At 34.2% G+C, this 12377-nt stretch overlaps 1 protein-coding gene across 3 annotated transcripts in view; it reads left to right on the top strand.

Annotated features, from left to right (window-relative positions):
• NEK1 (NIMA related kinase 1) overlaps nucleotides 1–11589 on the top strand; it is a 113045-nt gene extending 101456 nt beyond the window's left edge. For all 3 annotated transcript variants that reach the window (XM_090288859.1, XM_090288858.1, XM_090288857.1), the window contains one exon: nucleotides 10824–11589. In XM_090288859.1, coding sequence (XP_090144985.1) covers nucleotides 10824–10837 — 14 coding nt within the window. In that variant the 3' untranslated portion in view covers nucleotides 10838–11589. The remainder of the gene's footprint in view (nucleotides 1–10823) is intronic.
• Nucleotides 11590–12377: the final 788 nt, after the last annotated feature.

The following is a 12377-nucleotide window of genomic DNA, read 5'->3' as shown; positions in this document are numbered from 1 at the left end:
AACAAAATGACAGATGTAAATTAATTTGTTTATATCACATGCATTTTAGTGAAATCTATATTAGAATCATATCTAGTATACTTTTAAGCAATTATAAAATTAGTTGTGTCATATACTTTTACTGGTTCTGGCATATGCTTTTATTGGTTTACATCTTTTAAGTCAATATTTTTATTTAATTTGTAAGTAATATTTGAATGAGATTTTTTAAAGTTTCTTGTTTGACAGCTCTAGAGGTTAGAATACTATTTTAGCAAGGATATAGTGTTAAACTTTTAGACACAGATGCTTCAGCAATATTTAAGATTTCTCCTAAATACTAAATGTAATCTCTTCCAGAGTAAGTAGAGTTCATCTACAGTGATGTGAATGCAGCCCATTTTTATATTTGGAAAATATTTACCTATAGTATCACTCAAAATATATTAGGACTTTATTAAAACTTATAGTTAAAAATGGTTTCTCCTTAAATTTAGTAAAGAGCACTAAAAATGGACCAAGAGACCAATGTTATAATTTTGGCTTCGGGGGACTAATAATGTGGCATTGAGTGATTTATTTTAAGTTTCAGTTTCCTTTGCTGTAAAAATAGAGAGATGATCTCCAATCTAAGATACTGTGACTGGTTTTCAAAGTATTTATTGTGTGCTTTTATATGCATAGCACTTCATTACTCTGGACATTAAAAGATATAATCTTTGCTTACATGTTGTTTACAGTTTCCCAGGGAGATGAGACATAGATATATGAAGAAAAGTTTAAAACTATATGTAAAAATGCTCATTTTAAATACTTTTTAGTGCAGTAGGAATTAGAGAAGAAGAGGTTGGACTGCCAAAAATGAAAAGAAAAGTAGAGGGAACTACTTGTGGGGAAAACAGGATGAACCATTAATTAATATGTATTAAGATTAAATTGACCATATTAGAAGCTTCTTATTGAGAATTAGTCTTTGTGATTTGAAACTCTGAAGTATTTAAAATACACAGAGGAAATCAGTGAAGTTACTGAACTGAAAGAACTGACATAATGAATGAGATATTTTATAAAGTTCAGTCTGGCAGCAGTATTCTGGTGGTTTGAAGAGTACCAAGATTGGAATAAGATCTATTTTGAAACTATTAAGTGCATTTGGGCATGAGATGATGAATATCTGGAGTTAGGGTTCATAGGAATAGAGATGCTAATATTCAGCTCAAGGATTTCAGAGCAAGGCTTTTTATAAAAATATTTGATATTTTCACTCATGAAAAATTGTTAAAATGAAATTCAATATTTTTTTTAAATTTTGAGAGCAGCTTTACAATTATGTAGACTTATTTACGTTGACTGTTTTTTTCTAAAGTTTTATATGTATTTTATAAAGCTCAGCAAAAAATGTGTCTTTGAATTGCTTTAGTGGAAGTCTTGTAAAAATTCTAATAGTTACTGATAAATCAAAACTAGAAAATCTTCAGGTACAGTGAGTACTATTATAGCTTCAAAAACCACTGTATTTTCATTACTCTTAACAGAACAATTTTCAAAAAAAGTTAGGTCATTAGCAACAAGTAATGCATTGAATATAGACCAGTCTTTCTTCATATGCCAGTAATTAGTGCTGCATTTATTATTTATTATAGTTTCCTTTAGCCCCCTTGGTAGTTAAGATGATAACAAATAAAAATAAAATAATGTTTTATATCTATGGGACATTTATACAATAGGATACTACTCAGCCATAAAAAAGAAGAAAATTATACCTTTTGCAACAGGATGGATGGACATGGAGAGCATTATGCTAAGTGAAATAAGCCAGGCAGAGAAAGACAAATACCATATAGTTTTCCTCATATGTGGAATCTAATGAACAAACTGAACTGAACAAAATAGAGACTGACTCATAGATAGAGAGCAGGATGACAGCTACGGTGTGGGGGGAAAGGTAGGAGGTGGAGAGATTGAGCCAAAAGGATAAAAAGACTCATAGACATGGACAACAGTATGGTGATTGTAGGAGGAGGGTGTATGAGGAGATGGTAATGGGAAAAAATACAATAAAAAAAGAATTGACAACATTAGGGGAAAAAATGGAAGAAAAATATCAGGATCTGATTAAGAGTGTCTGAATATACCAAGAAGTATGTTTTTTTCTTTTTTTAAATGTTAAAGAACTATAAAATAACATCATTTGGAAGAAAATTGTAAGAATTTAATGTAGAGATAAATATTTCGGTACACTAAATATCTTGAAAGTTCTCCTCTGAAATTTCCCTGACAGCTTATATACCAGGTTCTTTTGATACATCTTAGTACAAGTTTTTATTCTGGGATCATTTAAATTTTGGAAAAAGCTTAAAGTTCCTAAAAATCAAGCTTAGTGAAGTGGGTAAATAATATATGGTCTTTTTGTTTTAAGTATTTTACCATTAATTAAGGAGTAAACAAATGCATAAACTGATTCTGATTATTTTGAACAAGAATATATTTCTAGGATATTTGCCAAAAAATTCTGTATTCTGTTGATTTAAATGTGTGATTTGTGGACTATAGTTGAGGACTTAAAATGAATTTTATTTATATTTTATCTTGTTACAAAAATAATTAAAGTTTACATTTAAAAAATATATAGTACAAGATAAATTAAGAACCAGCATTTGGGAAAGTCAACTGATCAGACAAATGAGTGCAAGCAATATAATATTAAGCCAAGCCTGAAGTAAGAATACAAAATTATATTCAAATGGTCTCTACATTTTGTGAAAATAGAACAAAAATTTGGGGCTGATTTTTCTAGCAAAGCAGTAAACCTAATTAAGCACATGAGTCACAGTGTTCAAGAGACAAAACATGTCGGTTACTCAGAGGACAGCTATTTTTGGTATTGAGAGAAAGGAAAATATTTCCCATGTTCTTACAAAGAAGGGACTATGATACAGTGCTCCTAAAACTTGAATAACATGTCAGTTCCATTAAAGGGGAAATTTTTTTTTAGTCTCCAAGAATCTAAGTCCATAGACATCAGTGAAAAAAAATCCTTAGTCCTTGAAAATGTCTGTTAGTTATGACTTACAAGTATAAAGCAGATATTTTTTCCCAAATATTGAAAGATTATTTTTATTATCAGCAAATTGAAAATATAAAATTAAAATATTTTCTGGAACTTGTGGATTCCTGATTTTATTGAGATCTTGAGCGTCATTTTATAAAATAGTACTATAATGGACTGAAAAATAATCCTCAGTAATTTTTACAGTATTTGGATTTCATGGGGCTCTTTCTCATAATATAGCATGGTGTAAGTTATTGGCATAAGTACAGACTTGTAGTTTCTTAAGCAGGATATACATACATTTTTTCCACATTTATTTTAGATATTGTACTATGTTTATATAATGAAATTTTGTGTAGCAGTTAAAACAAATGAACTAAGTTTTCATCTATCAATATGGATAAGCCCCATAAATATGATTAGTAGAATAAGTAGTAAGTACATAGTACCATTTATATAATGTTTAAAAGCAATTTTATTTAGGTTTGATAAGCGGCAGACCATTCCCCTCCAAGTGGCCTCAGCCCGAGGGGAAGCAAAGGCCCCACCTACAGGAGTTAATCTGCCCCACCCTCAGTCCTTAAGCCTCACAGTTTGAATAGATTAACAACTAAAGGAGATAGACAAAGGCAGTAGATCTCTGGTAGTCTCCAACAGGCTGCCTAGGCCCAGATTGGTACACAATCTGATGCCATCTGGGGCAGATCCAGGAAGTGCAGATTAACCTAAGAGTCAGCAACAAACAAGAAGAGTCACAAAAATGGGGAGACAGAGAAACAACCCCCCATCGAAAGGAAAGGTAGAATCCCCAGAAAGAGTGCTAAATGAAATAAAGAGAAGCAAACTATCAGATACAGAATTCAAAACATGGATTATAGGGAAGCTCAATGAGATCAGTGAGCTCAAAGAAAACTACAAAGAACTCCAGGGAAGCTACAAGGAACTTACTGAGAATTACACCAGCATGAAAAAGGACATAGAAGCTATCAGTAAGAGCCAGGAGGAAATGACAAATACAATTTCTGAGTTGAAGAACACAGTAGAAGGAATTAGAAGCAGGCTAGAGGAAGCAGAAGATTGGATCAGCGAGCTGGAGGACAACATAGAAAAAAATTACCAGACAGTGCAACAAAATGAAAAAAGACTAAAAAAGAATGAAGAGGTTTTAAGAGAGCTTCAGGACAACATGAAACATAATAATATTCGTATCAGAGGAATACCAGAAGGAGAAGAAGAGGAGCAAGGGATAGAAAACCTCTTTGAAAAAATAAAGACAGGAAATTTCCCTAACTTGATGAAAGAAAGAGTCACGCAAATCCAGGAAGCACAGAAGGTCCCAATGAAGATAAATCCCAACAGGCCCACTTCAAGACACATCATAATTAAAATGACAACATTCAAAGACAAAGAGAGAATCCTAAAAGCAGCAAGAGAGAAACAGCTAGTAACATACAACAGAGCTCCAATAAGGCTGTTATCAGGTTTCTCAACAGGGACACTACAAACCAGAAGGGAATGGCAAAAAATATTCCAAGCAATGAAAAACAAAGGCCTACAACCAAGAATACTCTACCCAGAAAGGCTCTCATTCAAAATGGAAGGTGAAATAAGGAGTTTCCAAGACAAAGGAAGACTAAAAGAATACATCTCCACCAAACTAGCATTGCAAGAGGTGCTAAAGGGTCTGCTTTAAGAAAATGAAGAAACAGAGAGAGACAGAGAGGAACACAAGTACAAGGTTATCGATAATAACCTTAAATGTAAGTGGATTAAATGCACCAATCAAAAGACATAGGGTAGCTGAATGGATTAGAAAGAATGACCCACATATATGCTGTCTACAAGAGACCCACCTTAGTACAAAAGATCTACACAGACTGAAAGTGAAGGGATAGAAAAAAGTATTTCAAGCAAATGGACATGAAAAAAAAGCTGGGTAGCAATACTTATATCGGACAAAACATTTCACAGCAAAGGCCATAAAAAAAGATAAAGAAGGACATTTCATAACACTTAAGGGAAAAATCTATCAAGAAGATATAACCCTTGTAAACATGTATGCACCCAACATAGGAGCACCCGAATATGTAAGGAAACTTTTGAAAGACTTCAGGAAGGATATAGACAGCAACACACTCATAGTAGGGGACTTTAACACCCTATTGTCAACAATGGACAGATCTTCAAAGCAAAGAGACACCAGGGATATTGAGGCATTGAACAACACTCTAGACCAAGTGGACTTACTTGATATATATAGAACTTTTCACCCCAAAGAAGCAAAATATACATTCTCTTCAAGTGCACATGGAACATTTTCAAAGATAGACCACATGGTAGGACACAAAACAAGACTCAACAAATCCAAGAAAATTGAAATTATATCAAGCATCTTCTCAGATCAAAATTGCTTGAAACTGGAAATCAACCTCAAGGAAAAAACTCAGAGACATTCAAACTCATGGAGAATGAATAACATGCTATTAAATAATGAATGGGTTAACAATGACATCAAGGAAGAAATCAAAAAGTTTCTGGAAACAAATGATAATGAACACACAACTACCCAAAACCTATGTGATACAGCGAAAGCAGTTCTGAGAGGAAAGTTCATAGCAATACAGGCCTACCTAAAAAGGATAGAATAATCTCTAATGAAAAACCTAATCCTTCAAGAACTAGAGGACCAACAACAAACAAAGCCCAGAGTGAATAGGAGGAAGGACATCATCAAGATCAGAGCAGAATTAAATGACATTGAGACTAAACAAACAATTCAAAAGATCAACAAAAGTAGGAGCTGCTTCTTTGAAAAGATAAACAAAATTGACAAGCCTTTAACCAGGCTCATCAGGAAAAAAAGAGAGAGGACCCAAATACATAAAATCAGAAATGAAAGAGGAGAAATCACAACTGATGCCACAGAAATACATAGGATAGTAAGAAATTATTACGAACAACTGTATCACAAGAAATTTGACAACCTAGATGAAATGGACAAATTTCTGGAAACATATAATCTTCCAAAACTGAATCAAGAAGAAGCAGAAAGCCTGAACAGACTAATGACAACTAGTGAAATTGAAGCAGTGATCAAAAAACTCCTGGCACACAAAAGCCCTGGATCGGATGGCTTCACAGGTGAGTTTTACAAAACATTTAGGAAAGAACTAACTCCTATCCTTCTCAGACTATTCCAAAAAAATCCAAGAGGAGGAAAGACTCCCAAACTCGTTCTATAAAACCAGTATTACCCTAATTCCAAAACCAGGTCAAGACACAACAAAGAAAGAAAACTACAGGCCAATATTGTTGATGAACATAGATGCTAATCCTCAACAAAATGTTTGCCAACCAGATCCAACAACGCATTAGAAAGATCATACACCACGATCAAGTGGGATTCATCCCAGGGATGCAAAGATGGTTTAATATTCACAAATCAATAAACATAATACACCACATAAACAAAATGAAAGACAAAAACCACTTGATCATATCAATAGATGCAGAAGAAGGATTTGATAAAGTACAACACCCATTTATGATGAAAACTCAGCAAAATGGGAATAGAGGGAGCATACCTCAACATAATAAAGGCCATATACAAGAAACCTGAAGCCAACATCATACTCAGTGGGAAAAAACTGAAAGCATTTCCCCTGAGGTCAGGAACAAGACAAGGATATCCACTCTCTCCACTCCTATTAAACATAGTGTTGGAAGTTCTAGCCACAGCTGTCAGACAAGAAAGAGAAATAAAGGCATCCAAATTGGAAAAGAGGAAGTAAAACTCATTATTTGCAGATGACATTATAGTGTACATAGAAAACCTATAGACTCCACGAAAAAACTACTCGACCTAGTAAGTGAATTTGGCGAAATAGCAGGGTACAAAGTCAATGTTCAGAAATCGAAGACATTTCTGTACACCAACAATAAAATATCAGAGTTAGAAACTAGAAAAAAAAGTCCCATTTCTGATAGCAACAAGAAAAATAAAGTACCTAGAAATAAACTTAACAAGGATGTAAAAGACCTGTACTCAGAAAACTACATAACACTGAATAAAGAAATTAAGGAAGATACAAATAACTGGAAACATATACCATGTTCATGGATGGGAAGAAACAACATCATTAAAATGTCCATACTACCCAAAGCAATTTATAGATTCAGTGCAATTCCTATTAAAATACTAATGACATTTTTCACAGACCTAGAATAAATACTTCAAAAATGCCACAGCAATCTTGAGGAGGAAGATCACAGTAGGAGGAATCACAATACCTGATACCAGACTATACTACAAGGCCACAGTAATCAAAACAGTCTGGTACTGGCATAAGAACAGACATATAGATCAATGGAACAGAATAGAGAGCCCAGAAATAAACACAAGTCTATATGGTCAACTAATATTTGACAAAGGGGAAAGGAACATCAAATGGAGTGAAAAGAGCCTCTTCAACAAATGGTGTTGGGAGAACTGGACAGGGACATGCAAAAATATAAAACTAGACCACCAACTTACACCATACACCAGAATAAACTCCAGATGGATCAGAGACTTAAATGTAAGCCGTGGCACCATAAAAGTCCCAGAGTAAAACATAGGCAGGAAAATTTCAGATATCATGCGCAGCAATATTTTCACTGATATATCTCCTAAGGCAAGGGAAATAAATGAAAGAATAAACAAATAGGACTACATCAAACCAGAGTTTCTGCTCAGCAAAAGAAAACATTAACAAGATGAAAAGGGAACCAACCATTTGGGAAAATATATTTGCCAATGATACCTCAGACAAGGGATTGATCTCCAAAATATATAAAGAACTTATATGACTCAACACCAAGAAGACAGACAACCCAATTAAAAAATGGGCAAAGGACCTGAACAAACATTTCTCCAAAGAGGACGTACAGAGGGTCCATAGACATATGAAAGAATGCTCAGCATCACTAGCCATCAGAGAGATGCAAATAAAAACCACAATGAGATACCACCTCACACCAGTCAGAATGGCCATAATCAACAAATCAACAAACATGTGCTGGCTAGGATATGGAGAAAAGGGAACTCTGGTGCATTGCTGGTAGGAATGCAGACTGATGCAGCCACTATGAAAAACAGTATGGAATTTACTCAAAAAACAAAAAATGGAACTGCCTTTTGAACCAGCCATTCCATTGCTAGGATTATATCCGAAGTATCCTGAAACATTAATTTAAAAGAACCTATGCACCCCTTTGTTCATAGCAGCACTATTTATAACAGCCAAGTGCTGGAAACTGCCTAAGTGCCCATCCGTAGATGAGTGGATCAAAAAACTGTGGTACATTTACACAATGGAGAACTATGTAGCAGAAAGAAAGAAGGAACTTCTACCATTTGCAACAACATGGATGGAAGAGAGAAAATTATGCTTAGCGAAATAAGCCAGGCAATGAAAGAAAAATACCTTATGCTGTCACCTATTACAGGAAACTAATGAACAACACTAACCAACGAGCAAGACTGAACCAGAGGTATGTAAACAAGGAGTAGACCAACAGTGACACAGGGGGTGGGGGGTAGCAGGGAGAGAAGTGGTAAGAAGGGGAAGGATCTAGTCAAAGAACATGTATAAATGACCCATGGACATGGACAACTGGGTGGGGACTGACTATGGGAGAAGGGATGGGCAGTGTGCAGGGAAGGAATAGGGAAAAAAGTGGGACAACTGTAATAAAAAAACAACAATTTTTATTGGGGAAAAAAAGAAAAGCAAAATAAATTATTAAATGATCCAGCACCCCCAACCCCCCCGCCCCCCAGAAAAACCCTCACGTGTAGGACAGTGAACAAAGAAAATGTAAAGTATGGAAATGCAATTTTAGTGAATATTAGGACAAGGATTTTCCTTCACATTGTATATTTTTCTCCCTACCTGATCCCTCCTGAATTTGACGTTCTGAAGAAGTAAGCAATAACATAAGGTTCTTTGCATAATACTAATAAGACCAGTTGTTAATAGAGGTTTTGTTGACCATGACTTTGACTGGAATGTCATGCCTAAAGGAGACGTGCTTGGGCTCTGATTGTTAGCAAAAAGCTTAAGGAACTGGGATTGACTTTCGAAGGTAATAAAAGTCCACGAGAAAAAAGGCCTGTTACCTTGGTTGGTTGTGTGGTCCATGACAATCTTTCCAGGGAAGGAATGAAGGTTGCTTTCCTGAAAGATGGCTAGAAGGGACCTTAAAGCACAATTGAAAACCCGAAGGGCTTGGAAAAGACAGGTGTTTACAGGCAAGGCTGAATGGCAGGTATGTGGCTCAGCTCCTGTGCCCTGAAGGGCAGACTGAAAGTCACCCTAAAGGTTCCTTGTGTAAGTTCCAGCAAAGCAGATGTAAAGATCGTATGTGATCATTTGCTGCTCTTGTTGTGTTTATGCAAATGTACAGGATAAATTAAAACTGGACTTAATGCAGTCCCTTTAATGACAAGGAGGGTAATCTTGAGAAAAATCACGATTCAAGGGAAAAAAAAAAAAAAAAAACCATGGGAGGGAAGGATACACATCAGATTCAGGATACTGATATGGTCCTTAGAGAAGAAGAGAGGTCAATAAAATTGGAAAAGGGTAGTTTCTATCTGTAATCTGTTTTTCCTTAACAAATAATCCAAACCAATATGGCCACAAGTTAACTTTTATTGATTCTAGGTATTAGGTACATGTGTGTTCATTACTTTATTCTCTGTACTTTCCTGACTATTTGAAAACATTGTGTAATTATAAAAAATAACTAAATTATAGTACAGAGTGATAATTGTAACATTAAAGGGAATAAAATACATGTTGCATAAGGTGATGAACCAGCCCTGTTGGAAGAAATAAGGGTGTCAGGGTAATTCTTCCTAGGGGGGAGGACATCAGAGTTGGATTTTGCAAGAATAGGAATTTACCCCCAGATCAGTATGTCTGCTTACACACAGAGGGATGCAAAATGTTGCATGAAGGGAACTATAAGCAATTCAGTGTTACTGAAGCATAATATGTGGGGATGCTTAGGGAAAATGGGCAATGAAAGTAAATAAGGCTAGAAATGTTTAAAAGGCTAGGTAATGAAGGGCTTTGCTGTCCCTATGAGGGCACAGGTTCTACCCTGAGGCAGTGGGGCACTAGTGAAGGGTTTTAAGCAGTGTGGTGATTTGAGGTGACACTTGGATTTTAATGAACAATCACCTTTGCTAGAGTGTGAAAGGTAGTGATTGTTATCTAAGATTATATTAAGTGCTCTGTTTAATTGAACAATGTTTTTAGAATAAAGAAAAATTTGAAATAACCAGAATGTCTATAAATAGAAATGCTTAATTATGTCATATCCATAAAATAAAATGCAATGCAGCCATTGGAATTGACGTGGAATATATCTATAACTTATTCTTTTTCAACATGTTACTGTAAAATTGTCATTATATGGAAGTGCTGAAATAACTTTCCAGTTATTACCCATATACCCGCCACCTAGATTCTACCATTAACATTTTATTTTCTTGCTTTATTACTTATTTATCCATCTTTTCATCCATTATGTGTTTTAAGGGGAAAAACTCACATCTCAAAACTGCATTTTCTTGTAATTTTTTAAAAGATATTTGTATTGTCTGTATATTTTACACTGAATATGTGATATAATAAAAACTACATTAAAGCTCTTTTTCTTTAGAATGAAAACTTTTTAAAAATCAGATACATACAGTTTAATTTGCAGTGAAATGAATTAAATTCTTTTCTTTTTTCTACAGATAATGATGAATAATCCTCAGAACATTCTTTAATCCTCAACTGTATGAAAGCAGTTAAATTTGGCTCATCAGAATAACCAGCTTCAGTGGAGAATGTAGCAAATTTTTATAAATGATAGATCAGATTTAAGATGGGCATGCCGATTGCATGAAAAAGATGGACAAACATGACATTTTTCAATTAATATTCAGTTGAGTTCTATAGTTCTCTCCTGCAGAATAAATACTTTATTAAATCATCCAACCAAAGCATAAGAGACATTGATCCAGAATTGGACTTAATGGTTTTGAAGATTTACCATGAAGTAAGGTAACTTTTACTTTCAGCAAATGTCTGTATGTTGAAAGAATTATATACGGTGTGAAAGACGTGCCTGTGGCTTTTCATTTAAGTATTTAAATATGACCCTTTTTTTCTGTTTCCTTGTTTTCATGACCAGCAATTAAGTATCAGATAACCTTGTCAAGGGCTCTATTTAAATCTCTACATTTTGAAGACAGAATTTTTAGCCTTAAAAGTTTATATTCTCAATTTTTTTTCAACCAGTGTGTCTCCTGAACTAGCTCAGTGAAAACAGGCTATAGACACAGTCTTAGATATCATTGGAAAATTTGATTATGAAAGAATAGCTAAATTATAGTTCCTGATGTTAAAAAAAATAGTGGTTAATTCTATTTCTTTTTTAATGACCAGAACCAGGAATATTATATCTAAAAATTAGTCTGTGAATTTTAACATTGACCTAACATATAGCATAAAGTTGCCGGGTTTTTTTTTGTGTTTTTTTTTCTCATGCATGTGCTTATTTGAGATTAGAAAGGAGAAAGGAATCATTTTTATTTTGACACTGTGACAGTTTTGATAACTGTTATTCCAAAAGGGAGAAATGTTTGTCTCTTTTATTTCCATTATGAGAAGATCATTAAGATGACAGTCACACAGCTTCATTACATAGTTTCATTAGTGATGTCTAAAGTCCAGATGCTTTTGGTAATAAAAGCAGATTTTTCTGAAACTTGACAGAACAGCCTGATTGGCATAATCTATAATTAGAATAATAAAATCTTATCTGGCAGCACCATCAGTACTATGCTGAATGTATTATGTGTATTATTTCTAACACCCAGAACTAAATACTTGATTTTTGTATGTTTACTTTGTAATATTACTATTAAATTTTTTACTACCTACCTGAAGTACACTATTGGTTGTTATATATTTATTAGCACTATTCTCAATAGAATGCTTTTATTTCTTTTACCTGATGATTTTCTTTTCTTGTTTTTTTTTTAGTATAATATTTGAACTCTGTACTTCTCTATAATCCTGAAAGATGAGAATGATTTGCAGAGAGTTCTGTTGTTGGTGGTGTTGTTGTTCTTTTGTTTTTTGTCTTAACCTATTACAACCATTAGAAAAGCAAGTAAAGGTATAACAGTAGAAAAAGTTGTCTAGCCATATTTCAGAAGATGTCATATATACAAGAATAGGGATGACAAATAGGGTTTGTGTCATTTTTAGTCAGTTGGTGATGAGTGGCTCTGGAGTGTTCT

The sequence above is a fragment of the Furipterus horrens genome, unplaced genomic scaffold (genome assembly GCF_987537825.1).
Source record: "Furipterus horrens unplaced genomic scaffold, mFurHor1.1.pri manual_scaffold_10, whole genome shotgun sequence".
Lineage (NCBI taxonomy): Eukaryota > Metazoa > Chordata > Mammalia > Chiroptera > Furipteridae > Furipterus > Furipterus horrens.
The sequence above is the reverse complement of the archived record's forward strand: the minus strand, read 5'-3'. Positions and strand labels throughout refer to the sequence as shown.